Raw genomic sequence first — 20,142 nt, 5'->3', positions numbered from 1 at the left:
AAGAAAGTGCTGCCAGGGCTAGTGCTGATACCTGGGCAAGGTGCTAATCACAAATGTTCCTGTGCCTGGAGAAAGTTTCTAACTCCCACTTCTGCTCCAGAGGCTAGCCTGTGAGTCTTTCTGCAGAATCTCTGGCCATACCCATGAAATGTGTGCCATCTAATGTGGCCACAAAGGAGTGGACACAGCATCCCCATCACTGAAGAGATAGGAGAAACAGGACTCCTTCCTCAAACCCTGTCATTGGATGAAGCACTTCTTGACACAGAGCAGGGGACCCCTCACAAAGTAAGGGAAAGGAGTGTCATTCATTCACTCAGTTAGTCATTCAGACACCACTGAAACTGTGCTAGGTACTGAGGCACCTCACTCACCCAAGGCTGACATATCCAACAGTCCAAAGTCATTTTGTGTCAGGGGCAATGTGGTGAAGTAGGAATTGTCCTGACTAGAGGACAGGGGAGGGCAGTTCTTATCCTGGTTCAGGCACTAATTCACTTGGGCCTCAGCTTCCTAATCTATAAAATGAGAGAAGTCATTTCTTAGGGTCTTTCCAGCTATAATGTTCTATGGCCCCACCTTTATTATTGTGGGGCCAGACCTACTTCAGCCCTAGGAGGAAGACCCTCAGCCACAACCCAGGAAGTTTTCTTCTCCAGTTTAGAATGGAAGGTTCAATATGGCCAGCCTCCCATTGTATAGTTGAATTGATTTCATTACATCTCATAGTTTTTAGGCACCAAGTCCCTTGTGACTTTAGAATCATCTGAAATCCAAAGTGAAAATGCTGCTAATCAAATATGACCCAGGTCATCAACTGAACTGTGATCACAGCCCCACATACATGCATGTGATTAGACTTTAGAGATACTGTACTTTTTGGTTAGGAACAATTCCTTAATCTTGAGGAGTTTGGGCTTTCTCAGGGCAGGGGGGGGCAGTTGAGAAGCAAATACTCACTAAGCTGGTAGACAGATGTTATGTCAGTCTGAGCAAGTGTGCGGAGGAAGCTGACACACTCAGCTTTCCTGTCACTTCCCAGGAACCCCAGAGAGCATTTTTCCTCATCACTGAAAAAGGCAGAGTTCTTGCTCCTGTGTTGAGGCAAAAGACATGGACACAGATCAGTGCAAGGTTTCAGACACGACCTCCTCTCTTCACCCTAGAATGCAGTGAAGGACACAGAGAAGCCATCAACCTACACAGTCAGAGCTGAAATCTGTATAATGCTCTTATTTATACATCAAAGAAGAGCTGGAGGCACCTCATCTGTGCAGAACCGACCTATGTGGTGGCTGAAGAAGTGGCACATGAAAACAACCCTCCAATTAAATCTCCATCTCTCAAGAAAAACAAAACACCTTCCTTCAATCCCTACCCATTCTGTGAGACCACATGGTGACCATTTCTAAGGAAAGAAATAGGAACTGGCTGTCCTAAATGCAAGGGTTGGAAAAGGACCATTAAAAGATGTTTCTTTGACAGATTATTTCAAGAAAACACTCAGGACTGATGACACAATTTAGAGGAACAAAGGACAAAGCTTGACTATAGTCAGAAGAAACCCTTCACAGCTGATATTGACATCAGATTCCATGACACAGCACAACAGTGTTATGCACCATAAAGAGAGGGAAAGAAGGCTAAGGCATGGGAAGTGGGTAGAAGGAAGGCCAGGGGGCTAGAAGAAATGATTATAAATAATAGAGCTCTGTATATTCACTTTACTGTATAAACTAATTGTTAAAACCAATTTGTCAGCTAGATACCTGTCATAAAATCAAAGAACATGAAAACTAGAAGTGCCTTGGAAAGTATTCAGTCCAGTATCCATATAGACAACATTTAATAAATATCTCTTTGTTCCCAATATATTTTTAACTTCAGAATCCAGCTTTAAAAAAAAATAACTTGGAAGCCTAAGTGTTAATACCAGCTAATACTTTGTGGGGGCTGTTTATTATGAATCAGATACTCATTTAATGCATGCAGTTGCCCTATGATGCATATACTATTCTTATTCCCTTTTTACAGAGGAAGAGACTGAGGTACAAAAAAATAAAGTCTGTGCTTAGGTAACCGTAAAGCAGGATGTAAGAGGAGCTTCTTTACTTCAAGCATGGTTAAGGGAGGGGCTGGGATGTAGTGCCATGGTCTGCCACTTACCCATTGTCTCCATAGCTCAGGTAAATGCAGTTTGAAAGTCAGCCACTTTAGTGGCTGTTTTCTGGTTGAGAAAACTAGCCACTAATGTGAACTGCTCAAGGTCATAACTCTGATTAGAGGCAGAACTGGCACTAAAGCTTGTCTTGACATCTATAGCTCTTGACAAAATACTTAAGTCAGTCAGTTCAGTTGCTTAGTTGTGTCCGACTCTGCAACCCCCTAGGCTGCAGTACGCCAAGCCTCCCTGTCTTATGGAACCCCTATCTCTCTGGCTTGACCTCCAGATTCTCCCCGGAAGTTTAAGATATTCAATCCTTAAAAGAGCATGTAATTGAATTCTACATCTAAACTTATTTGAGATAAAAAGAATGATATGATCCCATTCCTTAATTTACTATTTCATTTACTCTTCATAACAATCCTATGATGTAGATATTTTTATTCATATTTGTAGATGAAGATTCAGAAAGGTTTAGTGACATGCTCAAAATTACACAGCTGGAAAGTGGTAAAGCTGAGATCAAAGCTGAGGTCTTCTGCCTCTGTGTCCACTGCCTATGGCTAATATGCTAATGCCCTGAGTCCCAGATACTTAGAGAGAGTCCAAGAAGCTTGACAAATTACATTAGGGCTTGCCGGCATGGAGATCCTTAGAAGGAGTGTGGTAGGGCTTCTAGAAATACAACAGACTGAAGCACAGGGCTACTTGCCACCATATACATAGACAAAGCATGGATAAAATCTGATAAACATTTTAATATAGTATTTAACTTTAAAGAGAAAAAGGGAAATTCCTAGGAACCAGAAACAAAAGGAGAAACCAAAGCCAAGTTGGTAAGTTAGAGTAGATGGTCCAGAGATGCTGGTGGTTCTCAGCTGGGACATTGGCCCTCAGAGGTGGGGCTGACCTGCTAATACCACTTAGGGACAGAATGTGACTTTGGACCTGTGTGAAGCAGGGAAGCTGAATGGAGCTCCCAAAATAGCTTTGTGTTCCCTATGGCCTAAAATCTAGAAGTGCTGCAACTTCTATAAAAGGAGATTGGAAACTTCTCATAACCTGCCAAGAACATGCTTTCTGTCTGTCTGAGTTCCTGGAAAAAATAAGACACCTAGGCTTACACTATTACAAGGTGTGGGATATGAATTTACACTGAACAATGTAGTACCCTATCAGAGAACCAGATCTGAACCACTGAGTTTCTAAGTTTCCAGGGAAAGCAAAGGCCAAAACTGCTCTGCTGGAATGCTTTCTGTAGTCAAGGCTTCAGGCAAAGACCACCTTTTAAAATGTTGAAAGTTCATTCACATAACTGAAAATACAAACCACACAAGAAAATGAACTATTGACACAGAGAGTCAGCAAATGCACAAATGGGTAGATCAACACTACAATAGAACTAACAGTAATCTGAAGATAATTTATAATAAGCATGGTTAAAATAATGAAATAAAAAGAATGAATAGAAGCTACAATGAAAATATGGGACTATAAAAGCAGAAACAGAATATGTGAAAAATAGTAAAATACAAATTTTAGAAGTGAAAATAAAAGCATGGACATTTGGGACCATATGAGTAAAGTTAAACAACAGATTTAGTCACAACAGAGAAGAAAATTGGTGAAACTGAAGGATGTTCTGAGGAAATCATCCAGAATGTAGCCTAGCATGATAAAAGATGAAAAATATAAAGGAACTGATTAAGCAAGATTGAGGATAGAATGACAAGTCCAACATACCTCTAACAGGAATTCCAGAAGAGAAACTAAAGAGAATGAGAGACAGGCAATATTCAAAGGAAGAATGACTGAGCATTTTCCAGAATTGAAGAAAGACATGAGTCTTCAGATTGAAGAAGCACACCAAGTCCTAAGCAAAATAAATAAAAATAATACAATTTAAACATGATTTCCATTTCATTAAGGTTATAAGTCTTTTTGGATTTTCTATTTCTCCTAATCATTCTTTCTGGGTTCAATTATCAATTAATTATTCAACTCATGGAATAAAAGAGTTAAATATAAAGGATAGGAACATAAATTAATGAAATAAAAGCAAAGTAGAAAAATTAGAAAGGTAAATATGAAATTAATGAAATAGGAAACAAACAATAAAGATGGTCAGCAAAAGAAAAAATGGTTTTCGGAAAAGACTAATAAGATTGACAAAACTCTGGCAAAATGGATTTGAAATTTTATATTAATAATTAATTTTCACTCTACACTTTGAAGATATTATTCTACACCTATGTAAATGATCATTCAAGAGTATATTTTAAGTATCTTAAAGAGATGGAAAGCATTTACCAACTCACAGATCTCCACTGAAATATCTACCTAGAGGTGTACATGATGGAGAAGGAAGCGGACAATTTGCTATAAATAATAGGATATATCAAAGCTAGATATATTACGGTACAATTGCAAAACATCAATAACAAAACAAAACCTTAACAAAAACAGCGAGATAAAAGCTACCTACTGCAAAGAAATGGTTATGAAACAGCAAACTTCTCATCAACAAAAATAGATGCCACAAGAAATGGAATTATAAAGAAGACACAGATAAACAATAAGAATAAAAGAGGGGATTAACAAAGAAATTTTTTAACATTTAATACCATGAAATATTGGCTTTTCTCCTATTCTCTTATATCTGGTTTCAAGTACATTAATCTTTCAATCTTGTTTATTTTTAAATGTAGGCATTTGAGTATATAAATTTCTTGTAAGTAACACTTTATGAAAATGAGCTATATCTTTTACAACATGAATAAATCTTAAATTTACAATGTCAATTGCAGAAAATGCCAGTTGTAGAAAAAAACATTTATATAAAATTTTAATACACAAAACCATAGTATTTTCATTTATAAACAAATGTCAATTTTTTAAATGTATCAGAATAAAGACTAGAAATTTCAAACAGTGTTGGCCTATAGGATGGACTCAGGATCAGAGAATGGAAGTATGAGGGGGTAAAAAGGCATCTTCAATTATATCTAAAGACTTTTTTTTTTCACTTAAAACACACACAAACTCAAACACATTATATGCTTAAAAACAAAAAGAGGACAAATGTGGCCTTCTGTCACTCTCAAAAGGGTGATAGTCTTTAAAGTCACTCTTGTCAAACACAGACTGTCTATTCAGACAGACCTGCCCAAGGTTTAAGAACAGGTTTTCCAGCTACTGTTGCTGTGAAACTAGGTAGCTGATGTTGAACCTGAGCTATAAAAAAAGAAACCCACAAAAATTTGCTTCCATGGATAAGCAAGATCCCATTCCCATGTGTCAGAGGCATGACCTAAATCTGACTCAGAAAACAGCTTCTGAGAAATTTCATTGTCAATGCACAGCCAATTTGGTTAAATCAAAAAATATATGCATGCATGCATACATACATACATATGTTGTAGTAACACTTCAGAGAGTAAAAAACCATCAAAGGGAGAGAAGCTGAGAGGAGAGGATGGAGACTTCAGCAAATGCTAGGCCATCTTCAGAGACCTGATCCCAAACAAACACAGACTAAGAGTGACACCCAGTGGCCTGATCACAGGGACAGCACAGCACACAGGGATGGCTGGTTCCTAGTCCACACCATGGCTGCTTCAGGAGGCAGGTTGTTTGTGGGGTTTTCATCCAATTGCTGTGTTTTGAGAGTGTCTGTAATCTAGAGAGTGCTTTGGAGGTGTGTAATGAACAAGCGCCCCTCCCCTCTCCCTCTGCCACCCTTCTCTGTTTCCTGTCCACTCTCCCCTTCCTTCCCTACCAAATGTGCAATCTTTGGTAAATGGGGTCCCACAGGTGACCAGGTAGAGGCCAACAGGTGACTCTGTGCAAGTAAGGAGAAGGTGTCCTACCACCTCTGTGATACAGGGGATGATATCTGCAGGATGAGTGTGTCCTGTGCAACTAAGCCAGCTAAAATGTGATGATCAGATTAATTTATGTTAATTAATCTGGGTTATTGTCATTTGAGGCATAGTATGAGGTTGTTGTTTAGTTGTTAAGTCATGTCTGACTCTTTTGCAATCCCATGGACTGTAGCCTGCCAGGCTACTGGAGTGGGTTGCTATTTCCTTCTCTGGGGGAGCTTCCCTCCTGACCCAGGCATTGAACCTGTGTTTCCTGCATTGACAAGCAGATTCGTTACTGCTGATCCGCCAGGGAAGCCCATGGTATGAGGTACAGAAGTCCAATATAATTGATGAAATCTGACACCTACCTTCAATAGCCTATTTAATGGCCTCTCAAAGATTACCACCCACAACAGTAACAGCAATAATAAGAGTTAATGCATATTGATCATAATACACACACACACACCCTCACACACACTATGCCAGACACCATTCTAAGGGATTTACATGTAGCTCATTTCAACTCAAGACAATCTTATGGGCAAATACTAACACTATGTATTTTGCAGATGAGAAAACTAAAGCTTAGAGAGACAAATTAACATATCTGAAGTCACCCACTGGTAAGCTAATGGAGACACCGGATGTGCTCCTGTGGCTATAAATGCCTATCAGGAAATCTGGCTCTGAAACTCTTTATTACTGAGCTATGCTACTTTCCAATGACCAGTGACCTCCTCATGACCAGTGACTTCTCAATGGTCAGTCTCAAAGCCCTTTCACAGTGTTAAGCATCCCCCAATCTCCCACATGGCTAGTAGTTCCTCCTTCTTAGTTGTCTCCTTCACTACATTCTTTCTTCTTCTGCTCTGTAAATGGTTCTTCCCATTTACAGAGCATTTACATTGGCATTTCATTCCTCTTATAGAGGTACCTGGGTTCCCACACGTTTGTGTAGGGAAAATTACCTTCTCTCCCCTCTCCCTACAAAGGAAAAAGCTTGTTCTTGGCTCACTCTCCTTAGTGGCTCTTTCAGTGAGGGAAGGAGTTCCAGTCTGAGTGTTCAGAGCCTAAGGCATTGCTTGGGCCATGTTTTCCCCACGTGGAGGGCTACAGTGTCTCAAGTTTAGCCACCTACTCGGTGTTTCCTCTAGTACTTCCTGGACCCAGGCTTTTCACTATTTCCTATCCCAGTGCAAGACGCTCACCCAGAGAGACTTGGAGGTATTCTAGGACTCTATGACAGGGTGGCTGGAGCAGCCTTGCCACCTACTGCTGACTGGTCACATGGTAGCTCTGTGCCTCAGAACCAAGCCTTTTGGATTTAAGGCAGGAAACAGTAAAAGAGGCACTCTGTCATCCTGGTCAACACTGACTTCCCACACTGAACTTTCAGCAGATAGACCTACGTGAGAGGGAACCCTCCATTTACTAAGTAGTAGTCTACAGGTCCCTGTGCATGCACTCCCTTGATGGGGCCCCTTGATTGGATGGGAAGGTCTAAAAGTGGGCCTTGAGTTTGGAGGGTTGTGCTTCTCTCCTTGCACAGAGGAAAGCCTCAATGACCATCTGCTGAAATGAACTGACTCCTGTCATGGTCACTCATCTTTCCCTTCCTATCACTCTTCATGTTGTCTAGGTTGTCAGAATGTGCTCTTATAGCTTTGTGTTACTAGGAAGCCCTGAAGCTCATCTGCAACCTGCACAGAATGGGACAGGACCACTGGGGAAAGTGGCCCTGCTCCAGCACATCCCAGACGGTCTATCTGTCATACTTACACTGGGGAATAAGAATCAGGATCTATGATCCTGGTGGGCACAAAGCCCACTTCTCCTGAGAGCGCTGACTTCCCAATGAACCACTGAAGCCCAGGAATGACAAAGCCGATGATCTCAATGCTTTCTCCCTGGTGGAAATTCAGCTCGTCCTTTTCTTCCCTCTCATATTCCTTCCAGGCCTTACATTTTCCTCTGCCTGTGGGAAAACAGCACACAGGTCAACCAAATAAGGCAGAAACAGCTGAGCCACTCACTAGCTTCCAATGTAATATGAAATGAAGTGTTCCCAAGACTTTAGAACTTTAAGGACCAGTGAAATTTCTCCCCCCTCTTCAAAAAAAAAAAAAAAGAAATTGGCAGGAATGATCCAGGGTAACTGGCTTTTCATTTGGCCAATCTAGGAAATTCAAAAAAGGAAATATCATCTACTTTTACCATTGTTTTATAAAAGAAACTTTAACAAATGTAGGAAATATAATCTCAGAATACTAGGTATTTCTTAAAACAGAATAAAGGCAGCTTGTGTAAAACTGGAAAGCTCACTATATTGTCTTTCTTTGTCTTATTTGCCATTACCATGCAAACACTTCATCATGGTTAGCACAGATCTACAGACCAGGGTGCGGACCACTGTAGGATCTCTCCACTTCTTTCTGGCTCCTTTGGCCATTATGACTGTCCAACTCCCTAGCTGTTGATTGTGTCTTCAAAATCAGAAGTTCCCACTGCTTTGGGGGTTAATAGTATCTACCATGAGTTAAACACTTACAATGTGACAAACTGTACTAAGTGATTTATAGATGTCACTTAGTTTAGTTCCCATGACAAATCTGAAGTTGGTTTTACAGTAACCTCATTTGCTATTGAGGAAGTTGTGGCATATCACGAATAGGCTGAGGTCACATTGGTTTTAAGTTGTAGGGCTAGAATCTGAACCCAGAACATACTTCACAGCCCCATGTTCCTAACTACAAGACCATACTGCCTCAGATAGATAAAAATCTTGTTTATGGTCGATTATTGATTAGATCTACTGTCTGGATCTGATAATTCCCTCTGTATATTTTTAAGTGTTATTTGAGCTCAGAACTTTAAAAATTGCACTTTGTGCTAGGTGTGGTAAGGCAGCTCCAGGGATGAAGATGAAAACATTAAATTTTATTATCTAGTAGATATAAATATACTTACAGATATATATGTATGTGTTTATGTATATATATGTGTGTGTGTATATATTTATGTGTGTATATGTATATATAAGTATGTGCATCGCATGTATGCTCAGTCAAGTCCAACTCTTTGTGAACCTATGGACTGTAGCCCACCAGGCTCCTCTGTCCATGGGATTCTCCAGGCAAGAATACTGGAGTGGGCTGCCATTTCCTTCTCCAGGGAATCTTCCCAACCCAGGGATCGAACCCATGTCTCTTGTGTCTCCTGCATTGGCAGGTGGATTATTTATTTCTGAGCCACCTGAGAAGCCCATATATACCCACACATACATAGAGAGATTAACTAAAACGTATGTGTATATTTATGCACATATATGTATGCATGTATTTCATTATTCAACAAATATTTACTGAGCACCCACTATGTGTCAAGCATTCTTAATCTTCCTAAGCACAAAATTCTAAAGGAAATTAGAAAACATTTTGACTAGAGATTGAAAGCAGGCAGCTGCAGACCACATCTGGCCTACATGGGGCTTCTTTTTCACCCACATATTTTTAAAACCCTATGGTCCCCACCGTTTCCTAACATCATCTTCCATTCAGGCCCTCCATGCATCTGTGTGTTCTGCCTGCCCTTGGAAGCATTTATAGCTACAGTATAGCCCTGATCTGAGACCTCTCACTTCACAGGCAAGGGAACCCATGTCTACAGATGGTATAATTGACTTCCCCAAATGGAGTCAACAGCAGAGATAAGACAGGAATTCACATCAACTGACTCCAAATCTGTGGATAAAGTAGGAGGCAGAGCAATATTATCTCCCTACTAATACTGTCTTCAACTCAGCCATACCAATCTGATAGGAGCCTGTCCAATCCCTCTTCCTGGAAAGGCCACAGTTTCCTGGATAATTCTTTAGGAACCACCTGCAAATGGAAACACAGTGTTTGCAAACATGGATTTCAAAAAATTTGAAAAGTGAACAGAATAATTCATTAAAATAACAATGATGGTAATAATGATAAGTATTATTGTCATTTAGATTACTCTAATTTTAATAGTGGCAAACATTCATTGAGAACTTACTTTTTATCAAGCATTATGAAAAAGAGGGAAGCTTAACAGGCCTAGGGTATTTTCTAGCTCAGCAATTCGTTTGCCAGTTAAATAACTAACAAAGGATCCCACTCCATTCTACTGTCAGACTCTCTGACACACAGGGCCCATGACCTGGAATCATGTTTATTGTCACTCTGCTGGAATTTATACTTCCTCCCAGCAAGGATTCTCAGACTTTAGTGTGAAAAACATCCCCTGATATTTAAGGGGAGCTTACATAAATTGAAGATTTTTGGATCCAACCCCAAGAGAGACTGAGAAAGACCAGGGGTGTAAACTTGTAGTAAAATCTCCAAGTGACTCTGGTACAAATGGTCCCCAGTCCCCACAAACACCGTATTGGAGATCAGGCAGTGTATTTATTCTTTGATGCAACGTCCATTTGAAATTTTGGGTTTTCTCTATTTCATCTAATTGTGCAAATCTTGACTGTTAAAAAAAACAAAAAAGATAAAAAACATCCAGGTTTGTTCCCTCCCTGGCACCATGCATGTCCATATCTACAAATGTGCCTAGTCTGTTCTGTGCAGACTTCAGTGTGCTCTCCCAGGATTTGAGTGGCTACTCACTGGTGGAAAGGGAGAAGCAGGGGTTCCAAGGCTGACACTGGCACCAGGCCCCGCTGACCTGTCACCAAGGACACAGCTTCCCACTCAGACTCGCCTTCAGCCATCTTCACCGAGATTAACTCATTCTTGCAAAGTGTCAAATACTCCCCTTCCTTCTCAGCTGGCTGAGCCACAGAACACATGGCTCTGCAGAAGAAGTGACCTGTAGATAATGAGAAAAGCTCTTTCCAAGGAGTAGCAGGCAGTGAAAAGGGAGTATCCACTATGTATATTTCCATCAGAGCCCAAATACTTTTCTTCCTGAAAATAAAGTACACAGTCCAGGGAGAGGTGCTACAGGAGGTCTTTGTGACCCCAGGAAACTGGTACCAGGTTCAAAAAAAAAAAAAAACTGAGAGGGAATTCACTTAAAATAGGCACCAAAAATTCCAAATAATTCTCAAGAATGAGGTTTAATTGGGACTTAACCTTGAGAAAATATGAAACAAAGTTAGTGAAAATATATTTAAGAGAACTTCAGTTATAATTGCAACCTCATGCTTAATCTTAAGATCAAAAAAGAATAAATTAAGTTGATTTGGGTGAATATAATTTCTCCAACTAAATTTCATAGTTGTACAGTATGAAAGTTTTTCTTTCATGTATGATTCATGTGATACAATCAGAAAGAGAATTATTCTGCAAAATATTCTACAGAAATCTGGCTCTTTCACTGTGTCTATTGAAAGGTTATTGCTGAACCACGAAAGACGCCAGGATTCTTGGCCTTCGGAGGAGAAGAATTCAATCTGGGGCCAGAGATGAGGCTTGATCGCTTAGAGCTTTTGTGTAATAAAATTTTATTATAGTATAAAAGAGAAAGCTTCTGACATAGACATCAGAAGAGGGCAGAAAGAGTACCCCCCTGTCACTAATCTTACAGGATTAGTCAGAAGGTTTTCAGGAAGGAGAAACTGTCCTCAAGCAGTATACATTGTTGTTGTATAATCCCTGCTGCTGCTGCTGCTGCTGCTAAGTCGCTTCAATTGTGTCCGACTCTGTGCAACCCCGTAGACGGCAGCCCACCAGGCTCCCCCGTCCCTGGGATTCTCCAGGCAAGAACACTGGAGTGGGTTGCCATTTCCTTCTCCAATGCATGAAAGTATAATCCCTAGTACAGAGTTTAAACTGAGTTGTGTAGTTGACTAAGACTAAGGAATGTAGACAAAAAAGCTTGTCCTTTCCTCCTCCTTGAGAATTCCAGACCCCTATCTTCACTTCGAGAGCCCCAGACCCCTATCTCCTCCTTGGGGACCCTGGACTTCTGCCTAGGAATTGACTCTTTCACTATGATGTCCTCAGTTGTTAAACAGTTGGTTGCAGCCTGGATTGATCCTTCCTTGTAAACAGATTAGTGGATGTTCCAAGAAGTTTTCCAACATCACTTTCTTCAATCTCATGAAATTATGCAACTTTTGTAAGAGTGGTTCTTTAATTTTGGGTGCACATTAGAATAATCTGCAACTTTTGAAAAATATCAAAGCCTGACCCCCATCTCTGGAGATAAACTGACCCCAGTGGAGCCCTGACATGGACATCTTCTTAAAAATTCTCAAGTGGTTCCAACATCAGACAATCAGTGAGGCTGGCCAACAGAGCTATTCATGTGATATTGATGTTAAACTGAGACGCTTGAAATAACACTATAACAGGTGGGTTCGTTTGTGAATATTTTCATGTTTGAATGGTTTTTTGCTTCCCTCTGTATCCTATTGCAAGGACTCTGATAACAAATATCCAGATAAGACCCTCATTCCCACCCCTACACCATACTCACCTTCCTGGATCAGGAGTCCCAGGTATATAGTTTCCAGGTGTTTATCATCTATTGACACGTGGATCTCTGTATCCTCAACCAGTCGGCAGTTGAGCCAGTACTTGTGGTCAAAAAGGAGATGCTCCAGACATGTAGATACATAGCCTAAGTCAAGCCCAACAGGATTCCTCAACAACATGATTCCTGCCATTAGCTGAGCATTAGGGTGAGCAATTTCCCACTTGAATTTCTCCCCCAGACTTTCATCCCTAACCTGACTACATTTAACTGGAATTAGAAGAGCATAGAGAGGTAGCTAGAAATTTTCTAAAACTAATTAGTTCTTCTCAGCATCTGTTTGGAAGTACAAATCATTTTTAAATCATGTTTATTTTCAACATATTATGAGTCTCCATAAACGCAGAATGAGATTATCAAACGAAACTACCTTTCTATAATATACACATAGAGGAATCTCCAAGATTACAATGTTGACTCTGGGGGTTCCTGGTTCCCCCTTAAAGTTCTCCTGATCAAATCCAAATTCTTATATCCCTGATGATGCAGTGGCCAGGGAGATTCTCTATGATCCATAAATGAGTCAGGATTTACTTTAACATTCCTCTAACCTTCCCCTTACCTCATGCCCAGTAAGATCTCACTTGTAAAAACCAGACTAAAAACTATGCAAATTGCAAAACTGTAATGATAATGGATAGTATTTTAAACATTCCTATAAATTTAAATGACTTGTATTAAAATTTTGATTCTTCTCTAGACTTCCTTACTTTCATAAGATGCAAAACCTGTCTTTTTCCATTCTGACTCTCCATTGTACTGATTTAGGCCCTGTGTATCTTCTGTAACAGTGCCTATCGTACTTTAATGTGCACAAAAAGTCACCTGGGACATTATTAAAATAGAGATGCTGGTTCAGTAGGTTTAGAGTGGGCCTGTTGTTGTTCATTTGCTAAGGATTCCATTTTTCTAACAAGCCCCACTTGATGCTGATGCTGCTGGTCCATGGAGCATACTTTGAATAATAAGGATCTCTAATGGTCACAGAAGGAAATGGGTAGAATGGAGAGCAGAAAATCACCCTGACTATAAGAGAAGAATTTACGGCTTCTAGTGAAGAGCCATCTTGACCCTCCTCCCCTACATGAAATCACTTCCTGCGCTTTGCATGGAGCCCAGCATTGTCTAAGAGATGTAAAACATGCATCAATTCAAGAGGCCTCCTCTTGCTTTGTTTGGTTTTGCTTTGCAATTGTAACTTCCCTATCATGAGTTACTCTCCATGGAGATGATAGGTAAACTATTTCCCACCACACTGGTACCGGTGCTGTGCCCCAATATCCTTCTTTACCTTGTAGAAAACCCTGCATCCTGCAGCCCCTTTAGCAGACAATTCCCCCATATCTTTCTTTGACTCTTACAAAAACATGGAACATGGAACTGGAACTATTTTGAACAGCTATTTAGATCCTACCTAAGGCTGGTTTCTTTTTCTTTTTAACCATAAATTTTCAATCTATCTCTATTTTGAATTTTGTGGATGAACAATAACTATTGGGCAGTTTTAAATGATCATCTAATAATATCTCCTTGAAACAAAGAAGTGCTGCATGTGACATTTCAGTGCAGTATCTGCTTTAGATTTAGTTCCAGGAATTTTGTGATATTTCAGTTAGAGCATCCAATTAAGTGCTATTTCTTTTAATTATCAGAGCCACACCAATTCCTTAATGTCAAGCTCTACAAAATGGCTGATCTGAGACACAGGTGCTCCTTTACCTGCCTGCTCCATGTCATACCTAAGTTCAGGTAGGTGGAGAACTTCCAGATTTCCTCCATAGTCTTAAAGGTGATGAGGAACTGGGCTTTCTGGGACTGGATACCCACCAACCTGGCTGAGAGGTCCTGAATAAAGAGAACAGTGAGTCAGTCTGGGATGACAGAAGTATTCTGTGAACAAGTTCACATATGACAACATGCTGTGCATGAACTTCTTTTTTTGAGATATAATTGACATATAACACTGTATTAATTTTTAGTGTGCAATATAATGATTTAACATATGTATATATTATGAAATGATGACCACAGTAAGTTTAGTTAACATCCACCACCTCATATAATTACAGATTCATTTTTTCTTGTGATGAGAACTTTTAAGATCCATTCTGTTAGTAATTCAAATACTCAATATAGTATTGTTAACTACAGTCACCATGCTATATGTTACATCCCCAGCACTTATTTATAACTGGAAGCTTGTACCTTTTAACCACTTTCACCAATTCTGGTGTAGATTTTTTACATCACCAGAAAAACAAAAAGGAAATAACCTAAATGTTCATCAATAAGAGACTGGTTAAGGTAAATTATGATTCATCCATTCAATGGATACATTATATATTATAAAATTATAATATTATATATCCATAAAAAAGCTCTTTGTGAACTGATATAGGCTCCAAATGTACCCTCTGAATGAAACAACAGCAGCAACAAAAAGAAGCCAAAGTGTAGAACTGTGCACAGAAAATGTTATCTTTTGTGTTTAAAAAAAAAAAGTACATGTTAGAGGGTGAAGAATGCATCACAGAAGGCACTTTGGAAGTAAATTCAATTGTGAATCTCTGTTTAATAATTATTTTTATGAAACCAGCCAACAGACAAACTAAAGCATACAAAAATAAAAAGTATCCATAATCCCTCCTCCTAGAGATCATCAATGTTAACAACTTTGTCTATGAACTCTGAACCTTTTATCCTGAACATGAGTTTCTACATAACTATTTTTATATGAATAGAATCACATTACTAAGTTGTTCTGTAATAGTTTGTCACTAAACAATGTTTTATGAACCATTTCCCAAGTCATTAAATAATCTGCATTATTTTTAATGGTTATATATGCCATTGTCACATTAAGATAATTAATTCTTAATGTTTTATTATGATTAGACATTTGACTTGTCTTAATTTTTTAACATCCTAAATAGTGCTGTGATAAACACCCCATATCTAAATCTTTGCATGCATCCTTGATTGTTTTGACACAAGTAATTCCAAGAAGTGTAATTGGGAATACACGTTCTCAATCCTAAAGTACAGGAGCCAAACTACCCTTCAAAAGGCTATACAATTTACACACAAACAGAGCAAGAAGAGACCTGCAACACTTATCCCTCTTTTTAAAATACCTGAATAAAAAGGCTTGAATCACTGCCCAGACTTGGTTTTCCCCTAAAATATTTCTCTTCTGTCTGTCCAAGCTTCTGGACTTGACTATAACAAGTTATGATCAGAAAGTCCCTCTCCCTCCAGGCCAGGTCCTACCATCAAAGATCAACCCCTGAAATCCTATCCTGAGAGGTTGATTTCATCAACCCCTGAAATCCAACCTTGGAGAAAGAAGAGGACAGAAGGATCAAAGAAAAAGCCCCTACATCAGCAAAGTCAACTCTGAGATTCTCCCATCCCAGGCCCCAAGAGGCCTCAGGTCCTTGGGAGATGTGGATCCTGGTAGTCAGGGAAGAGGTAAAAATTGGTAAAAATTGGTTTACAAGAAATTCACTACACACCAGGCACTTCAGCAACAGTTTGATAAGTAATGCTTCATTTAACTTTCACAATAACCCTATGAAAAGAGGAGTTAACCCATTCCAAATACACTTTTATCACATTTAACCATTTCTGAAATAAAATAAGAGGAAGCGTGACATCATAAATATTTGTCATCACTTATTTTCCTTCTCAAAATAATAAATTTATAATCAAATGGCATTTCAGATTTAATAGGAAATGGTATTATCCCTGTTTTATACTCAAGGATGCCAGAGCGCAGACAGGGGAGTCAAGGGGGCCATGACACCCAAACTGCATCTCAGATTCAACTGACTGTAAGCCCCTGCAGGCCAGTTTGCACCACCAAACCCAGTTCTTGCCCATGTCAAAAGTGACTCAAATTAAAAGAAACTCAGTGGTGCAACTCTCTCCAAGTTCCTGAGTTCTGGAAATTTAAAAACAAAACCACTCTGCAATTTATAACATATCTACTATTTCTGGAGCACATCCTACCACCCAAGCAAAACACCAAGCTCTCTGCAGATACTATCTCATTTACTTCTCCTAAAAAACCAAACACTATATTTTTTATTATAAGGCTGAGTAAGAGAGTATGTTCCTCTTTTAAATTTGTATCAAATTCATACAGAGACTGTAAAATAACTAGAACATGCTAATTTAATATGTAAAGCAGTGTTCTCTTTCCCCCATCTCTTTTAACAACTTGCAGCAACTTCTAACTATTTCTGACTTTAATTCTCCTAGCAAGTATGACACTACCCTTATGGCAGAAAGTGAAGAAGAACTAAAGAGCCTCTTGATGAAAATGAAAAAGGAGAGTGAAAAAGTTGGCTTAAAGCTCAACATTCAGAAAACTAAGATCATGGCATCCGGTCCCATCACTTCATGACAAATAGATGGGGAAACAGTGGAAACAGTGGCTGACTTTATATTTTGGGGCTCCAAAATCACTGCAGATGGTGATTGCAGCCACGAAATTAAAAGATGCTTACTCCTTGGAAGGAAAGTTATGACCAACCTAGACAGCATATTAGAAAGCAGAGACATTACTTTGTCAACAAAGGTCCATCTAGTCAGGGCTATGGTTTTTCCAGTGGTCATGTACGGATGTGAGAGTTGGACTATAAAGAAAGCTGAGCACTGAAGAATTGATGCTTTTGAACTGTGGTGTTGGAGAAGACTCTTGAGAGTCCGTTGGACTGCAAGGAAGTCCAACCAATCCATTCTAAAGGAGATCAGTCCTGGGTGTTCATTGGAAGGACTGATGTTGAAGCTGAAACTCCAATACTTTGGCCACCTGATGCAAACAGCTGACTCATTGGAAAAGACCCTGATGCTAGGAAAGACTGAGGGCAGGAGAAGAAGGGGACAACAGAGGTTGAGATGGTTGGATGGCATCACCAACTCAATGGACATGGGTTTGGGTGGACTCTGGGAGTTGGTGATAGACAAGAAGGTCTGGCGTGCTGCGGTTCATGAGATCGCAAAGAGTTGGACATGATTGAGTGACTGAACTGACTGACTGAAGTACCCCCTAAAATATAAATAATTTAATTATACCCTCTTTCCTTGGTCTAGAACTTGAAGATACTATCTACCTACTATGAAAGATGAGAAACTGGTTTATCTTATTGTCTTTTCCTCCTCTCATTCTAAAATTTATAGCTATTAATTTTTGATTGGTAACTTTGGTACTTAAAAATGTACACTTAGAGGTTACCAGTGACTGAGGAAAGGGGATAGAGGAGAGTTACTGTTTAGTGGGTACAATGTTTTAGTCCAGGATGATGAGAAATTCCAGAATGGATAGTGGTGATGGTTGCACAATAATATAAATGCATTTAATATCACTGATGTGTACACTAAAAATCATTAAAACTGAAAATGTTATGTATATTTTATCACAATTTTAAGAGTCAAATTCACAGCATTTTTTTAAAAATATACTTTATATTATAATGATTCCCATTCTACAGAAGTATGAAGATCAAAAATTAATAGACTTAAAATGAAGCTTTCTCTGACTCTGACTCCTGACCCATTCCTGCTGAGCAGAGAACCTATACATTATTGTGCATTCAGTTAGAAGTTTTCTTGAGGGACTTTGTTCCTGGCGCTGTCCTAGGTGCTGGGGAGAGTGTAGGTAGTGGAAGGACAAAAGATGAGGTTGCACTGCTCCCAGAAGCTCACCTTAAACAATGCACGCACCTCCTGGTCCTCATTCTCCAGCGCCCAGAGCCGCCTCCTGGCTGCTTCTTGCAAGGGGCCATTTACACACCTTCTGGAGCGGCTCTTCACACTGAAGGAGAGTGTCAGATCTTAAAGAGAATAGAGGGAGAAAGATCAGGATGGAAATGTAGTAATAGGGAAGAAAGAATTAGGTAACCCCCAATGATTCCCACATCTACTCCCTAAAGTGACGGTCTCATCAATTAGAGATTGTTAAGTAATTGTTAAGTAATCTTAAAAATTCTCTGAGCACATTCTTGAAACTTCTCCCCCCTCAAAAAAAAAAAAAAAAACAAAAAACAAAAAATGGTGAAGCCCAGAATGTTCTAGAATCTCAGGAACTGCTACAGTTGGGTTGGTTATTTCTGTTTGTACAGGGTATATTCCTAGCTGGCTGGCCCTGAGGGAACAGTACCACAAAGAATCAGCTAAAACATATATTTCCTCCTGTGGATGATTTGTGAAAGTTTCCAAAGAATATGAAATTTATCTGTATTTATGGAAGAGTATTTATATGTCAGATTTATGATATGTAATAATGTACTTTATGCATTATACATTGCTGTTGTTGTGTCTGACTCTTTTGCAACTCCATGGAGTCGCACCAGCCTCCTGCAGCCCACCAGGTTCCTCTGTCCATGGCATTTCCCAGACAAGAGTACTGAAATGGGCTGCCATTTCCTTCTCCAGAGGATCTTCCCAACCCAAGGATTGAACCCACATCTCTTGCATTGCAAGCTGATTCTTTACCACTAAGTCACCAGGGAAGCCCATGCATTGTACCTATACACATGTATTTCCTCTAACACGCTTCTTTCTGATAATGCATTTATTGTTTGTCAGGATAAATGGTTAATATATTATAACCTATCTTTAATATCTTCAAAATGCACATTCATTCAAACCAACACTCTGAACAGAAGCTGTTTTAGGTGCTAGGATACAGTGGGAACAAAATAAACATGGTCCTGCTCTCATGGAGCTTGTGTTCTTGGCAAGTAACCAATTCCGTGCACACAATAATTTCAGATGGAGAAAAGGGGTATGAGTAAAAAAATGTTAATAGGGTAAGGAGACAGAGTGACGGAGCTTTTGGAGAGTGGATAGTGCTGTCGTGAAAGACCACACTGAGGAGGTTCATCATTATAACTGCACTTTGCCATGTGTCTTCTTTAGACAATAAGTAGCAATCCCATTAATAATTTTCAAACACAATGAACCATGAAGGCATCAACTTGATAAGCACAGAGGTTTGTCCTCTAGCCTTAACTTGCCAGGGCTTCTGCAAATTCCTGAACACATTAAAGATAGTCCTTGTCATGCTCGCCTGAGCACACAGGCAGCCTGAACTTCTATCTTTATAAAGGCTTGTCTCTAACGCAGAAGTTGCGGGAATGCTGTGGCTGCAGGCCAGCTCCAACACAATACCCACTGACCTGACATCGGCGAGAGCTTCAGGTGGATGTTTATTCCACTCCGCTCCTCCCTGGCCTGTGTTCTAATCTCATGCAAGTCCTCCATCTTCAGCAGTTCAGGTCCAATGTTCATCTGGTAGCCTCACTGAACACTGATCTCTGGGAGGAGGTAAAGCCCAGGGAGGAGGAGTCACACAGACTTGGGCTCAAGGCTTGGCTCTGCCTTTGTTAACTGTGCCACCCTGAGCAGTTAATTACCCCTCTACACTTGACTTTTCTCATTAGCTGAAGAGCTTTTACAGTACAATCCCACAGAATTTTTAAGAGGCTTACTAAATGAGATTATGTGCATAAAGCATTCTGTTCAGTATTGGGTACATACTAAACATTCAACAAACACATTAAGCATTAACTGTTGTCCGTCACAAAC

General features: G+C 39.7%; 1 protein-coding gene across 4 annotated transcripts in view; it reads right to left on the bottom strand.

Annotated features, from left to right (window-relative positions):
- SH3TC2 (SH3 domain and tetratricopeptide repeats 2) overlaps positions 1–20,142 on the bottom strand; it is a 54,549-nt gene that overhangs the window by 20,566 nt on the left and 13,841 nt on the right. For all 4 annotated transcript variants that reach the window (XM_027546015.1, XM_027546016.1, XM_027546017.1 and 1 more), the window contains exons 3-9: positions 18,259–18,386; positions 14,289–14,394; positions 12,493–12,636; positions 10,677–10,878; positions 9,841–9,914; positions 7,813–8,008; positions 961–1,094 (exon numbers count right to left, since the gene is read on the bottom strand). In XM_027546015.1, the coding sequence (XP_027401816.1) occupies positions 961–1,094; positions 7,813–8,008; positions 9,841–9,914; positions 10,677–10,878; positions 12,493–12,636; positions 14,289–14,394; positions 18,259–18,386 (984 nt within the window). The remainder of the gene's footprint in view (positions 1–960; positions 1,095–7,812; positions 8,009–9,840; positions 9,915–10,676; positions 10,879–12,492; positions 12,637–14,288; positions 14,395–18,258; positions 18,387–20,142) is intronic.

The sequence above is a fragment of the Bos indicus x Bos taurus genome, chromosome 7 (genome assembly GCF_003369695.1).
Source record: "Bos indicus x Bos taurus breed Angus x Brahman F1 hybrid chromosome 7, Bos_hybrid_MaternalHap_v2.0, whole genome shotgun sequence".
Classification (NCBI taxonomy): Eukaryota; Metazoa; Chordata; class Mammalia; order Artiodactyla; family Bovidae; genus Bos; species Bos indicus x Bos taurus.
This window is presented reverse-complemented; position numbering and strand designations above follow the sequence as displayed.